This window comes from Scomber scombrus, chromosome 13 (genome assembly GCF_963691925.1).
Source record: "Scomber scombrus chromosome 13, fScoSco1.1, whole genome shotgun sequence".
In the NCBI taxonomy this organism is placed as follows: domain Eukaryota; kingdom Metazoa; phylum Chordata; class Actinopteri; order Scombriformes; family Scombridae; genus Scomber; species Scomber scombrus.
In genome coordinates, this window is record NC_084982.1 from 5,318,864 (window position 1) to 5,335,606 (window position 16,743).

Below are 16,743 nucleotides of genomic sequence, written 5' to 3' on the forward strand. Positions count from 1 at the left end.
AACAGGAAGACAGAGGTTAAAGGTCGCCGGGCTTGACTCCCCGCCACCCTCCATCAGTAGGGAGCGAAGAGAATCGATCCTTGGCTTGCTCTCATTGGTCCGGGAGCCGGACGTAGGAAGGAAGCGGTGAAGAGAGACGAAGTGGCGGGAGGGCGAGGATGGAGAGAGATGGCAGTGGAGAGGGGCGAGGAGGTGTGAGTGAGGAGGGGCGAGGAAGAGAGAGAGGAGGGAGTGAGTGAGATGGAGGAGGGAGGGAGTGAGATGGAGGAGGTGAGAGAGGACGATGGAGGAGGGAAGGGAGTAGACAGGAAGGAGGGAGAGAGGGAGGGCTTCACCAACTCCTTCTTAGGAGAAGAGGAGGTAAGATGAGACGGAGAAGAGAGGAGAGGAAACAAGTGTTAGTGTTTCAGACATGTTTCGTACTTCACTACGGTAATGCACGCAAAGTGAATTTGAATTTTTGAGTGAGGCAGATGAAACATACAGTGAGAGAGCTGCGCTGCTGTTTGTTATATGGGCTGTATTTGGGCTTGCTGGGTTTTCCTGCCACTCTGTCCTTGTGCCTCCTGCTGGAGATGTGCTGCAACAGAGACAACAAACACACACTGTCACACTGACAAGCTGAGGACAGAGAAGACTGTGACTCGTCTGGTGTGTTTTCGACTTTAATAAAGCGAAGAAAGAGGTGAAGACAGAGCGACACTTCCTGCTACACTGTTTCACACACTCTGAACTGATGAGAAACTCTCAGTTTTTGGTCACAAAACAGATAATAACAGTTCAATCAACTCTGCCTCAGTTAACTCTGAGTTAAGTACATGCATGGTGAATAAAAAAAGACCATCAATGGAGCTCAAATACTCCAATTCACCACAGAAACACAAAATAAAGAGCAGAGCTTCTATGTCAATCCAGAAATGCAAGACATCTGTTGCTGCTGATGATAAAATGGTTAAATGTTACTGTTAGGGATAATACCCAACAAGCTGTATGTCCCATGATTCTAATTAAAGACACGGGAGCTTAGAACCTGAGTCTGGTTTGCTTCTGTAGCACAGTCCAATCAAAAGCAAACAACTTATGTGAACAAGAGGTCACTGTAGTTTCACAAGCTGCAGCGTAAAGCCCATTTTTGTGGAATGTTTATTGGACGATATATTGTCTCAGAAATAATCATGATAAACGATATTATTGTCATTTGAAGATCATTTTATACCACTGATATAATATTAATATATAATAGCGTAATAATACAAGGGGGGCTGGGGGTAGGGACTACTTGCTTAGCCAATCTGACATGAATAGCCTCTTAGCTGCTAATGTGAAGAGTGGCAATACTAATGTCAAAAAAATGATCAAGGTCATGTCCATGTATCATATGATAAGTCCATATATAGACATGATGATGTTGATAATTACGTTATTGCACGATAAGTCGATAATTATTGTGACAGACCTAGTGGAACGTAATTTAAAATCATCCCTTCAAACAGCATGTTATCAAAGGTCAGATCAGATTTGCTGATCATATTCCATATATGCCCTTTTACTTGTTACTGGGTGTAAATATTTAGTAAAAACTCATCTATATATAAGATGTAGTTTGTGTGGTGCAACCTGTTTTAATTGAGTGATGTGTAAATGTCCCCCTGTGTGTTTCTACCTGTTTAAGTTGGATCTCAGAGTTGACGTGGACGTCACAGATCTGGCAGTGGAAAGTTTTGTTCTGCAGGCCGGAGCCCTTCAGTGTGGAGCTGCTGCCGTTCTTCAGCTTGCCTCCGGGTCGAGGGTAGGCCTTGATTGGCCCGGCACCACTCCGAGCCTCTAGCATTGTCTTGTGCTTCGAACCTGCAAACAGAGAATAATGACTATATCTCTCTCTGTGTGTGTGTGTGTGTGTGTGTGTGTGTGTGTGTGTGTGTGTGTGTGTGTGTGTGTGTGTGTGTGTGTGTGTGTGTGTGTGTGTGTGTGTGTGTGTGTGTGTGTGTGTATGTGTTGCAAAGTGTTGGAGCTATAAAGCTATATTAATATTGTTAAATTGTTTAAAATAATCTGTTTTCAGATTGATTTCATTCTTTCCAGGTAACCACTGGTTTCGGCTCAGATCAACCTGCACAGACTTGAAATTTGTTGGAGATAGATAATCAAATGATAATCATCATCAAATAGTAACAACGTTCAAGAAACTTTTAAATCTCTCCCTGTATGTGCATTCAAGGATGCTCTGATATCTGAGAAATGATGATCAGGAACCTTTTAAAATGCATTTTTACAGTCTTCTGGGTTTTATTCATCTATACAACACTTTTTAGAGTTTTCATATCAAAACTGATATAATATCAAAGCCCCATCAAATCATTGAGTCCACTGATTGGTCAACAAGTTTAAATAAAAGCATCAGCCTGTTCATAGACCCTTTTTTCTAAACATGGTAAACAAGACGCTGCTTGAAGGGATCCTTACTTCCCCGGTGTCAGCACATATAAGGGACACCAGGGACATTTTTTGTGTCAATGTGATTTAGTCAAATTTAAAGGGGTTAAAATGTGAAAATAAACGTATGAATAATTTGCACACATTCTTTTTTTGTATTTTGAGAGAATATATTAGAGGATTATGGCAATAATGTCTAAGTGGTGTAACCATAAAAACTTAAAAACACTAAATTCTCAATAAAACACCATATCAACTAGTTTGGCATGATCTTACATTATAACTTTTATATTAAATAAAGGTAACGGAATACAATTGTTCTAAATATTACATTTCATCTGGGGAATCATGGAGATCAGGAACCACTTACATTTTTTTTTAAATGAAGTCATTATTAGTATAAGTCCTTTTAAATACACTGTAGGTGGATAAAATATGTAATATGTATCATTCTTTTGTAGTTACACCATTTGACATTTTCAGGAGCATTCAGTCTTACTTTTGGTAAAAAATGGTGTAAATGTCATTTCAAATGATATAAAAGCAACAAAAAATACTAAATGTACATTTTAAAACTAGTTTTAACATATTTTTGAATTGCTCATCTTGCCAACCCTTATTTGTCACTGACTCATAAACTACATATAAATAACTGGTCATTATAGACACCTGTACATTCTAGTCACATGTAATGAACTGAACATGTCGTTAAGAAACCACAGAACCATATGAATAATTCATAATTAATAAATCTTCTGGTTCAGGCTTTCCACCAACATGCTCCTCCTCACCTGCATTATGGGCCTCCAGCTGAGACAGAGAGTTGACAGCGACTTTACACAGAGAGCAGTACAGCAGCTTCTTCGCCTTCTCCTCCTCTGACTCAGCTGACAGAGGTGCATCCTGGGAGGAAGGAGGAGGAGGAGCAGGGGAGGAGGAGGAGGGGACAGGTGCCGGAGGAGGGGGAGGTGGAGGGACTTTGGAAGAAGAGGAAGAGCTGGAAGAGGTGGAGGAGGAGAGGCCTGGGGCGGGGAGAGCGGAGGGGGGGCTGGAGGGCGGAGGCTCGCTGCCCGCTCTACTAGAGGAAGGGGAGGTGGAGGAGAGGGGGGAGGAAGAGGGGAGGAAGAAGGGTTTGAGGGGAGAAGAGGGGTTGATGAGGCTGGATAATAGTTCTGGAGGGAGAAGAAGAGAAGGAAGAAATGAGACAAACTCCATGATATAAAAAACAAAAAAGTAACATTATTCAGATCAGTGTTGCTGGCGAATAAAATCAACCTGTGTGCTGATTGGTGCTGCTGTTAGCTGAGATTGGAAGGGCGGGGCCAGTAAGACTAGCGCTGCTCCCATTGGTCTCTCCAGTGATTGACATCTTGGCCTTGGCCTTGTTCTCCTGAGACTTGAGTTTCTTGGCGTGACGACTTCCTCTGTAATGAGCCTCCGCCTGAGACTGAGCCAGAGACAAACACAGGGACACAAGTTTTAACTTTCTGTTCGGCATGTTTCTGATGTCTGGATTGATTAGTGATACATTTTCATATCAAACAAGGACTGTGGGCTTTGTCCTCCATTACTTACATTAAGAAGACATTCTCTTTTTATGTGGTATGGATGGGAGGAGTGATTTGAGTATGGCAAATGAGTATTGTTTTAAACCCTTATCTATTAATACAATTTCCCATTGAGGGTTTATTTCATCAGTATCTCAGAATAACTGAAACTGGTTCTTACCATCATGTTTAACATCAAAGTAGTCGCTGTCAATGATATCCACCCTTGCTCTCTTCGTGTCATCTTTCCAACTTTTAGCTACTCGATTGTATTTCTTCACTTGATTTACTTCATATCAACACTTTATTTGACTTCATTTTGGGTTTGGGTTAGTGGTTAAGGGTTATGGTTAAGAAGTGGATTTTTATACATTGACCTCTCAGCCAAATAAAAGGCACAGACACACAGCCTTTTGATTCTTTAAACCCTTTTATCTGCATTACATTGTCAAACAGTGTATGTTTCTTGGTCCAGTCTACTATTGATGGTAAACTAGACCTTGATTATCTTTCCATCTGCAGCCTTTAGGCCTCAGGGGTCTACAATCAGCACAGAACTAGGAGTTCTTTAGAGTGGTTTTGCACTTGACCGTCTAGAATATATTAAGTGACACAAAATAATAAGTTCTCTAAAACAAAACCAGTTCACACATTACTTTAAAAAAAAAAAAAAAAAATTAAATAAAAGAAGAACATTTTCTAGTCGTAATGCATTTTTGCCACTCTGAGATGTTATTACCTCCCATGGGAACTAATAGATACATTATTTTTGAGTGGTTTTGCACTCAACTGTCTAGAATATAAAGACAGTTAAGGTTAGGGTTAGGGGTTTAAGGTTGGGCTTAGGGTTAGTATTGTCAATCTTTAAGTTCTTAATTTTGGGCAGGTGTGCAAATAGTTGCACGATTATGTCACACATATGCAAATTAGCAACATCTAGCGATCTTCGAGGAGGGTATAGCTCCTGGAAATGGCCGGGGGAGTCCTACAGATATCATTTACACCTGACTGGTCCAGATGTTCACATAGCATTTTGATTGCAATTCTGTCTGCATGCATTTACATTTTCATTAGCACGTGTTCTTCCTGACCCAGACCAGATATCCAGGTACAGAGAAAGAGACAGGGTATTAGGTCTATATGGTCATTTCGCCAACAGGAGTTTAAGAAACACTGTGTTAGGATGTATTTAGACTTTAAATGTGGAGCCTGAACAGTGATGCAGTGTGTGAAAAGTTCAGGTAAACAGATGATCTCTAAAGTGTACAAACTGTTCATATTGGTGTGTCCACATAGCGTAACATCCCCAGAGTAACAGTGTGTCACTACACTATAAAACATCTTAAGGTTAACAGTGTCCTCATGTGACTGTCTGGAAGCTCCATGACTCAACTTCTACTCAGCTTATTAGACATTGAGTTAATGGCCTCTATATTTCTTTCCCCTCTTTTCCTCTCCTTTCCTCTTAGCTCCCCTCCTCCTCAACAGTGATTCCTGTTTTCATGTTCACTCATGAATAAATTAAATGGCTCGTAAATTAGTTATGTTTGACTGACATGTCATTAACGTGGCAGCTCGTCACCACTCAGTAGTCATTATGTGAATGAGCTGAGTGTCATTTACACAGCGCTGAGTTAATATAGAGGGATAGGGGTTACACCTGATTATACACACCTGCTGTTTTGTAGGAACACTCGGCAGAATAATCCAGTACACAGAAAAACAAGCTAACGAACAAAGTACCACAGTCTCAGTTAAGTTACTTAGCTGAGGTCTGCAAACACAGATGTTTGTCATGTCCTCGTGAAATCTCATTAAAGAAACATTCCAGCATCAATTTCAATCATTTTAATTTCTGTGTGTGTAGAGGTATTGTAGGTCAAGACTGTATGTAGCCTAGTTTAGCACAAACTGGTTGCGGGTGAAAACAAGGATAATATTAGCATAGTAACATCTTCCTTTTAGAGCATTTTGTTATGTGACATTGGTTACTAATGTGAGCTAACATTAGAAGAGGTGCCCCCACCTCCACCACCCAATTAGCCTCATGACCTGTTTCTGTGCCAGAAAACTGTGTGCAATCGCTAAAAGCACTTTATACATCATTATCCTATGCACTTTAAATGACGAGTTTTTTATGTATGTATGTGTGCATGTGCATATGTGTATATATATATTTATCTATTTTTCTCTTTTACCAACTTTATTTAAGTGTGAGATGTTTGTGTGAGTGATGACAGAGGAGGGAGCTGTTTTAAAATGGTGTTGTATTGACCTCAATGCAGTGACAATAAAGACAATTCAATTCAATCAATTCAATTTTACTTACATATTTTCTGAAATCATTGTATTCTCTGTCCTCTCCTTATTAAGATGTATACTAGTAATGTAATTCCTTGGTGGAAGGTAGATGAGCTCAGCTGGTAGTCTTTTAAGTCTTTGCCCCTAGGCTAGGCTAAACATGTCCTGAAAATATCTTTAATCAATGCAACTGATATCCACCAAGACAGAGAACAAGAGGAGCTACACAAATGTTGGACTTCTGCCTCCAAATGTGCTTCAGACATTTTGATGGCAGCAGGCCACAGTGCAGATGAATCACATAGAAGAATATTAACCAAACTGTATGTTAGGAAATGAAGAACCAACAGTAACAACTACACACTTACATCCGAGTTGAACCTCAACTGGCAGACATTACAGGAGATGACCTGTTTCTTCTTGGGCACCATGGTAACGCCAAAGGTGTGGTTGATGACGGCCTTTTGCACTGGGTCCATCTGCAAGAGATAGGTCAGAGGTCACCAACTGGCTCGGGATTGATAGAACAGCGATGACAGAGTGACAGGTTTTTTTCACAGTTTGTCTACACTGCCTGCAGCTACAATATGAAGTCACTGGTACAGTCACTTACACACACTCTCTCTCACACACACACACACACACACACACACACACACACACACACACACACACACACACACACACACACACACACACACATACCGTGTTGAAGTTTGGGAAAAGTCCAACCGGCGACGTCGTCTCAACAGGAAATGACAAGAACGGTTTCATCATCACTGAGGGACCGCTGGCGCCTATCAGCCCCGGCAATGCACTGCCCATTGTACCACACACACTTCCTGGAAATAGAGAGACATCAGGTTTGAATAATTGATTTCTAATAACTGAGCTGAGGACACTATGATTGATGTAAGTGCTAATCAGTTCCTGGAGATAATTGGTGGTCCAGTCAATATTAAACAAAATATATATGACGTTCTTTCAAAATGTCTGAACGTAAAGACGACACCTGTGTTGTCTTTATGTGTGTGTGGTATACATAAAATGTAGCAACTGCTTTTGGAAACTTGATGTCAGAAAAAACAGTTAAAAGTGTAACTTTACCCCTTGGTCTGAGCCTAACTCCACCCACTGCATAGGTCTACATAGTTTTAGCTTGAGGAGATAATAGCAGCTAACAGCAGCAGAGGCCAGAGCTCCAGTTACACCTGCTGCTGTGGACAGGTTCAGTATGTTAACAGCAGCTTACAGACAGCTTAAGCATCTCCTTTTATCCAAGCCAGCTTCCGAAGCCATCCTCAGTTTTTCATTTCTGTCATTGAAGAAGAAAGATGCTTGAGCTTTCTGTAAATATTTAAAAAATACTCTGTTCTGAATCAATGATGCCCAAATTGGGGGCTCTCTTTATTGTGAATATACTGGATATTATTATTTCTTCTGGCCTCTATAAATTATTCAAATAAGACAAGGAAAAACTAAATCCCTCTCTGGTTGACCTGAGATAAATCATAGACATCTGCAACCAGTGATGATGGGTCAAGAGTTGTTTATTGCTTTATTTTGAAGGTTGAAAGGTTGAATTTAGCCCCTTTCTTCTCTTTATTAAGATGTAATATTTTGTCAGGAATGAAAGTAACCATATGGATTCCCAGTATGTGGTCAGTTTATCCAAATAGGGGGGACTATGGCTCAGGAGATAAAACCTAATTGTAACCAGTTATCACTAAAACCACTGGAGCAGTAAGTCAGTCAAAGGGGTCAGTAGAGATGCTCCATTAGCTTGAACCTCAACAAAGACATTGCTAGGTGACACAGACTTTTCTTGGCAAATTCTCAGAGGAACAAACGGAGTCACTATGGTCATTTACGTTGTTGTAACCTGGAGACTTCAGCAGTTGATCGGCTTTACAGTAACAACTTGAAGAACATATGGAGCTGCAGCAGCCAGAGGCAGACAGAGATAATGATACAGAGAGAAAAAGAGAGAGAAGGTGAATAAGTGGCTGACTTAATGAGTGCATGTGTCAAGTTGCTGCAGGGCTAGTAAGAGCTGCTGTGTACATCTTAACTTTCCATTTAAAGAGGCAGACAGTGGGTAAGTGCATTCACCAAATCAAGGTTCTTACACATCACACAATATATTTATTACAAAATAAAATTAACTTTCATTTTATCACAATCTGAACCATTACATACAATATACATTTAAAAGTCACCAAGAGTATCAACATATATTTTTGTGTAATTCATGTGTGTAATGGCCTGAAGAAGAGTGGTGAGGCCTCTGAGGTCTAAATCCAAATTTAAACACGCTTCTGGCTACGTTTGTACCCAGTGACATTTGAAGAGGTGTTACATATATCCTACAGTACATACACAGCATACAAAAAACACAAGGAAGAGATCTGATGAAGGACTGTATCTTGTCCGTTTGTGTACATTTATAGTCGCAGCATGTAAAAGCCCTGCAGTGAATTCTTTCGTAACAACAGTGTGTGGGTGGAAACACTGAGATCGACTGAATCAGCCCTGACAGAGGGGGAGGGGGATGAGGAGGAGGAGGAGGAGGAGGAGGAGGAACGAGAGAGGATGAGGACGAAAAGTTTTATCTTGTTGGTTTTGTCTATCTGCCCAGCTAAACTTATGTAAACCCATTTTAAATACAATATAAGCCAGTCTAACATATTCTGAATGCCTTATAAATCATTCACACCCATTCTATAAGCACTATAACCCTTTCTAACACATGCTAAATGCACAACTACTCATTGTAAATACTATAAAACCCCTTGAAACCCATTGTGAATGCCATATAACCGATTACAACTCAATATAAATGAACTATAACTCCTTGTAACATGTTCATGTTGTGCTATAATCTAATTGTAACACATCCAGAAGGTCTTATGGTTCATTCCAACTGGCGTGCATGGACTTTAACCCATTCTAAATGCACTGCTGATGATTATTAAGACAGTTTCAAATGTGATCTCAATAAAATGGATTGAAAGGTTGGGTTTCAGAGTTGACATGTGGCAAGCTGTGGATTAGCTGTGTGCCATGCTGCTGCTCTCTGAGTTTATCTTCAGATAGCAAAGCTGTGAGTCAGTTTCTGTATTTATCACCTCAGCTCATTATTAAGTTCAGAACATCATGACACAACATAGTGTTGTAATAAAACACATGTAGGCTGACACACAACAACTCAGATCACTGTCTGGATCAGCTGTTATTAGCTGGGAGATTATTCATAATAGTAAATACAGATTAGTGTCTATTTTTAAGGACAGTGTAATGTGTCGGGAGGACATGCCAAAATAAAAGCTTCCCCTTGCACGGTTCAGTCACAGTGAAGATTAATGTACGTAAACAAAATCTGAACTCCTGCTTACAACTAAAAGGTATTTTACACTCACAGTGAAGCAGAAGTAACAGTCCAGTTGACAGTTTCTATCAACATTTATCAAGTTGTGAGTATCTGTCTCGTGTTAAGAACTGAATTGTGGGGCAGAGAAGCCACAACCAACTTTAGAGAGGCTACTGAGACCATCTCAAATATAATCTGAACCACCATGAAAAAACACCCTCCTGAAGGACCACTCATACAACACAACAGAGCTGGGGACTCGGACTCGCGACTCGGACTCGAGTTGCACTTAAGTCTCACTAAACTGTGACTTCAGACTCGACTTGGACTCGACCTCAAAAGACTTCAGACTTGACTTCGACTCGAGGCTCGAGACTCGCGAACAACCTTTATTTCATGTTATTATTATTATTCTCATTATTTATCTGTCATTCATCTTTTTGTATGATCTCTGGCTCTGAGCTAGATGTAAACACCAACGTCATGCCACGCGCATGCGCCATGTGTGAAGCGCGCATCTTCAGTATCAGACATTGACAATGGCGAGTGCGATAAGTTCAGCAGGAGTGCCTCAGATCATTACGTTTGGATACAATGCCTTCACACTCCCGTTTTTCCCTGGTTCTCCCATATTTCGAAACCATCTCCCGCCGCCCTCCCGTCATTTCTCCTGTAATTGACAAGCCCCAAAATTTGTTTGTTAATAATAATAAGAAGCGCACAATAGCAAAGGTTTTATTTTGAAAGCTCAGACAGGAAACCACCGCAACTCTTATTATGCTTAGTGCCACTAACTTAGTGGCTCCGCTACTAATTATTAAAAAACACAACGTTGCGTTAACTATGGTCATTTTATATATATATATATATATATATATTTTATAATATCCCCACACATTCCCTGCTGTGTGTTGTGTTAAGCAGCAGATAAAAGGCAGCTTGGAGAAAAAAATAATGAACATGTGTTTGTACCACAGTGTTAAACTGCAGTGCAGTGTTTCTGTGATGTTCATGTTTTGTTCATTTTGTTATATTTTACAACATTGTTAAAATAATTATTTTTTTGTTGAAGAAAATACAGTTATGGAATTGAAATAATTCTTAGTGTATGTTTCTTCACATCACATTGCAGTAGATTCTCTATAGTGAACCTACAATTGATACATTTTCATACTGTCCTATATCAAGGTCTTTGAATATATGAAGGAATTTGAATTAGTGTTGGCGAGAGACTTGAGACTTGACTCGGACTCTTGACCAGAGACTTGAGACTTGACTTGGACTTGACCCTCAAAGACTTGAGACTTGACTTGGACTCTAGCTCAAAGACTTGAGACTTGACTTGGACTTGTAAAAAATGACTTGTGAACAGCTCTGCAACACAAGAACCAAATGAACCTCATCAAGGACCACTGAAACCACTTCAAGAACATCTATACATCTAGTAGAACCATCACTCCACTGAAAATGAAATGCTCCTTAAATTCATCATCACTCTTATCTCCAGAGCTGTATCACCACTACTCATTTTTTCCACTTTTCTTCAGCTCTTGAAGAAAAGTGCTGATTTGTTGGACAATGGAACCTTTGAGATTGGGTTACGCTTAAAATAAAATTGTTTGTATGATATTCTGTCCAACCATTCCTGAGGCAGGAAGTGTTTGTAGCTATTCTTAACAGCCACATATAGTGGCAGATAGTGGCAAACGCATTTGGACTGTTTATACTTGAAGGTATTTATAGTGTTGCACTTATTGTACGTATGAATATTGCCAGAAAGAGACCTTGAGAAAGAGCAGTTCAAATCATGCATGCTTTCGCACCTCTGCACACTTGGACAATCACTGCATGATATGGACATGCTTGTTGGATTGTCTTTTTCAGTGTGTTGGACGTATCCTCCAATTCCAAAATCATAAAGGTGAAGAAGGTTTAGATTCTGTTTGACTATCCATCAAAGCACACACAAGCACTGTGGCTTACAACATCTTCAAAGATCACTGATGAATCATTTGAAATACCTTAAAATCTCCTGAACCTTCCTGAGGAACATCTCACGAAACACAAGAACCAATCAAACCTCATTAAGGACACTGGAACCGACTCAAGCACATCTAAAACATCTACAGGAACCACTTGAGCTTCCCTGGAAACTTTCTCAAAGACATATTTTACATTCCAGATGGGAATAGCCCTTGTATGTTGAATTGTGGAACAAGGGGACCTTTACAATCCTCAAGAACCTTTTAAACATCCTTGACAACAACTAGAATCTGTTGAGGGACTTAAACCACCTCAAGGACCACTAGAACATCCTGAAGGATTATTAGAGCCGTCTCAATGACTGGTTAAGCCATCGAAAACTATATATCCAGTCTCAAAAGGTCAGACAGTGCTGTCTTGGTACTGTCTGACCTTTTTTTTCCAGTGTCAGTGTTTCAGTGTCCATTAACACCACCACACTCAAACATCCTGTGATTTTAAACTGTACGCTAGTATTTTTATCTGCCCTTCATTTAGCAAGGAATGTGAACATACGACAGACTTGGTTATATCAGTATCACCATGAATTGGAGAGATCTTTCCGTGTGTGTGTGTGTGTGTGTGTGTGTGTGTGTGTGTGTGTGTGTGTGTGTGTGTGTGTGTGTGTGTGTGTGTGTGTGTGTGTGTGTGTGATGAATAGTGTGGTGACAGAGTCGTCTTAATTCTGTCCTTCTGTCCCCTGAGATCTGGTTACAACACATACACACATACACACAGCTACCCTTCTCTCTTGCAGTAAGTTGCTGTTCTAAGAAGCTGCTATAAATACTGATACACATCTGCGGCTGCATTCTCACTGAAACAATCTGTAAACCAGTATGAAAACCATCCAACAACTTAGAGCGAGCCAGTCAGTTTTATTTCAGGCTGTCAGTCATTAGTGAAGATTTGTGAAAGGCAGTGTTTGCTGTAAACAAACTCAAACAAAAGTCTTACTTTACTGACATTGGACACTGGGATGGACCTGTTTGCACCAGCCTGATATTAAACCGAGCTTTTAGAACTGAATCTGACTGGTTTAAACTGGTCTGATACTGGAATGAAGTGGTTTATGATCAGTCTGATTTACTGGTCCCACCCATATTAAATCTGATCTAATGGCATGGCCACACCAGAAATTTCAGCCAGGGTGCTTTGAGAAGCTTGTTGAAATATTGACTACTGACAGGACTCCGCTGCCAAGCTAACAGCTAATACTTGAGCTAGGCAGAACTCTTTCCACCCTTTCTATACTGAGGCATTTACTTCCCCTGGAATTTTTATTCTCAGGATTGTATATCAGCTCATTCAATTAAGAGTTACTGAAAGGGGAAAGAAGCTATATAGCCATTGCTTGCTAGTTAGCTCAGCCGCTAACAGTACAATACGTTTATACAACTCATTCAAAGTCAGTTTTCTGGCTTCTAAAACTGTATTTAAAATTTAAAAAAAGTCACCACTATGTGCCTGAGCTGTTTAAAGCACTGAACTAAGCAAGTGGTGTCTAAGTGGTGTAACCATAAAAACTTTGTATCAAATAATTCAACTTGCTTAAAAACACTAAATTCTCAACTAGTATCAACTAGTTTGGCATGATCTTACATTATAACTTTTTATATTAAATAAAGGTAATGGAATACAATTGTTTTAAATATTACATGTAATCTGGGGAATCACGGAGATCAGGAACCATTTACATTCTTTTTTTTAATCAATGACACAACAAAATGTACATTTTAACAAACGTGATGCGGCTTTTAAAACTAGTTTTTAACATATTTTTAAATCTTGCCAACCCTTATTTGTCATTGACCTGAATGCAACTTCTGTATGATAATGTTTTCAATAATCAAATTATGTTAAACATCATGACATCAGCCACACATAATGTTCCTTAATACGTTGGAGTTGATGCATTCATACCTTAATTGTTTGTAAGTTAACTCCTGAAGTCTGTCCTGATTTTAGTGTCAAAGATCTGCATGTGTACCGTTGTATTTAATAAAAGATTTTAGCTTATGTTTGAATCAAAAACATTTAGGGAAGTGAATGTTAGTAAAGGTCTACCAGGGACATCAGTCTTTTAACTGCAGTGTCAATGCTAAAACACTAATTAGTTTAATTTAAAACGGCCCTTCTCTAACATCAGGCAAACAGGCTGCATCCTTAACTGTCAGACTGCTAATAATTCAGCTTGTATCTCCAACTTTAGCAAGGAAGTGCTGCAGGCGGAGCAGAGGAGATGAAGAAGGAGACCGAGTGAGAGACTTTAGAGACTGGAAGGAGAAGCAGAGGATGACAAAAGTGACACACAGCTAATAAGCTATGATAGTTTTCTCACTCCAGCTTTCTGCTCCCAGTCAAAATGTCTTTCTATTGGTCAATTGAGCAAATTGGCCTGTCAAAGTCGGCCAAACATGAACTTGACGCAAATCCTTGAGGATTTACTTTGCCCCCGCCAGCAAATCCACATATTACTGCGATTCAATTGTAATGAAGTGATTTTGCAGCAAAATGACCATTTAGCAGTTCAGAGCACTGAAAGTGATCTTAGCTTCTGATGCAGAGTTTGCTGACATCAGCAAGCAGTGAGATTAAATGGCCCATAAATCTATTCTAAACCCTTTCTAATTCTTATCGTTCAGCAGTCAGATTTATGATTCTGGCAGCGCACAGAGTTATCACTGGTATTCACACCTCTCTCTCTCTCTCTCTCTCTCTCTCTCTCTCTCTCTCTCTCTCTCTCTCTCTCTCTCTCTCTCTCTCTCTCTCTCTCTCTCTCTCTCTCTCTCTCTCTCTCTCTCTCTCTCTCTCTCTCTCTCTCTCTCTCACTCACACACACACACACACACACACACACACACACACACACACACACACACACACACACACACACACACACACACACACACACACACATATAGTCAGTTCTGTTTGGAAGCTCATATGATGAAATCTCACACAGTGTTCTGCGGTATTGCTGACCTCATGTAACTGATCTGACCTGTGGGGTTCTGTGTTATCTGCCCATAATGTGGCCAGTGGGTGTAGTTACTATGGACGCAAAGGAAGCAAAGGAGGTTAAGAATGGCTGATATTTAATCACTCACAACACTTGTAACAACATGTAAAAACAAGCAGGGCTGATTAAGTCGCATGCTTGTGCCCAAACAGACAGGAAGAAACATCTCTGGTGTCTCCAGCATATGAAAAAACCTTAATGTAACTTTGTAAAAGTTGGACTGACTAAGACAGAAGATACATTAAAGTAATAAAAGTATTTCAACCGTGTGTGTGTGTGTGTGTCTAAGTATCTAAGTTTCTCAGTCTATTCATTGTGTTTCTGAATGACTGACACACTGTATGTCTTGCAGCAGGAATGAAGTAAGTTAATCAGCGTGGTTCTTGTATTGTTGTCACAGCACTTACAGTCCTGTATATCATCATACTCTGGTATAACATCTACAATATATATGTAAGCCATAATATACTCAGCAGAGGAAAGACAAGGTATCATATTATCATAATATACCACAATAAATCAAATTTTACTTGCTCAGCTGAATTTTAAAACCCTGGGTCAAAGTTGACCTAGTATTGACTGATAATAAAGTATACGATATCAATTATCACCCAATTCTGTGTTAGACCTTTCAAGGCAATTCCAACTTATTACTACAAGTTTTACACATATTTTTTAGAAAATGTGTTTAATGGGCCTAATTTAATGAAATTATACCTCATTTTTAAAAATTAACTCCTGCTGTCCTCCTGGGTCAAAATGGACCTAAGGACAACGGGAGGGCTAGATGATGTCAGTTTCAGTGAGTTTTACTATAGGCCTCTTCCACAGCACAAATTAAGCCATTAAGACTTGTCATCCCATGAGAAACCCTGTAAATACATTGCAATGTATTTCCATTTTTTATGCACAAATTGAAAATACAAGTGAAAACAGTTGGAAAACAGGCTTACTGTCACGCTGTCATTAGTGGAACACTTTAATAGAACTGAGCCATCGTTAACGTTATTAGTAACACCTGTGCTTTTCCTACTGTGACAAGTCACAATGTCTGCTGTAAATGCTATGCTGGTTCACTGATGTGGCCTCTGAAACACAATCTATACATTTCTGTTAGCCCTCATATAAACAAACTTCTATAAACCTCCAGTAACATAAATCCAGAATCATGGAGAGGATATGAAAATCTGCTGTATGTAACAGTGTTTGACATCTCTGAGACCAAAAAGAGAGATAAGGCATCATTTTCTAGAGCAGATTCCTGAAACATGTGACCAGTTCAAAATCAGGTTCTCATTAAGTCATGTGATGGGCAACTCATTCATTGGACAGTGATGGTGATGTCATCATGCATTATCATTGGCTAAATCAAGCCCCATACAGAGACATGCTTCACCTTCCTGAACTTAATGTGTTTATTTACCTTCACATAGAAAAGAGAGATTATTAATTGCCCTCAAATTAAATAATGAAGAACAAGTAGAAATCACTCTTCTACTGTTATATCACAGGAGGATATAGTTGCTGTGTGGTGTGCCCTTGACATTTTAAGTACAAGCTAAAATGCACAGAACACTTCTCACTTTCTAATGTGTCAGAGAAAACCGCCCCTTCACATACTGACATACACATATTCCATACACTGTCACAATCAGCAGGTTTTTACAGTAAATTCTCACAATAAATGACTGTAATCACACTTTTGCAATACATGTCAGGTAATTATTCAGAATTTTACAGTAGGCTTTAATTTGTAATGTTAATTAGAAGTAATTACGGTGATAAAGGTACAACACCACACAGTAATTTATTCATAAAATATTGTAGTTTTACAGTAATTGTGTGGTTTTGTGGTTAACGTGAAAACACAATACGTTGCTGTTATAATACTGTGAATTGTTGTGAATTTACAGTAATTTCAGATCATAATTAAAGTATCATATTTTTTAAATCAAATTTTATATATAAATATTGTACTTTCACAGTAATATTATGTCTGGTTTGCTGTAGAAACACATTAATACATTACTGTGATTTTCATGTAAATT

The 16,743-nt window shown here is 39.3% G+C and overlaps 1 protein-coding gene across 1 annotated transcript in view; it reads right to left on the minus strand.

The window, feature by feature from the left end:
• Nucleotides 1-53: 53 nt before the first annotated feature.
• The window catches only part of znf385b (zinc finger protein 385B), a 38,310-nt gene continuing 21,620 nt past the window's right edge, over nucleotides 54-16,743 (minus strand). Inside the window, exons 4-11 of the mRNA XM_062432242.1 lie at nucleotides 6,987-7,123; nucleotides 6,650-6,760; nucleotides 3,709-3,880; nucleotides 3,225-3,605; nucleotides 1,664-1,848; nucleotides 485-580; nucleotides 292-344; nucleotides 54-195 (exon numbers count right to left, since the gene is read on the minus strand). Coding sequence (XP_062288226.1) covers nucleotides 54-195; nucleotides 292-344; nucleotides 485-580; nucleotides 1,664-1,848; nucleotides 3,225-3,605; nucleotides 3,709-3,880; nucleotides 6,650-6,760; nucleotides 6,987-7,123 — 1,277 coding nt within the window. The remainder of the gene's footprint in view (nucleotides 196-291; nucleotides 345-484; nucleotides 581-1,663; nucleotides 1,849-3,224; nucleotides 3,606-3,708; nucleotides 3,881-6,649; nucleotides 6,761-6,986; nucleotides 7,124-16,743) is intronic.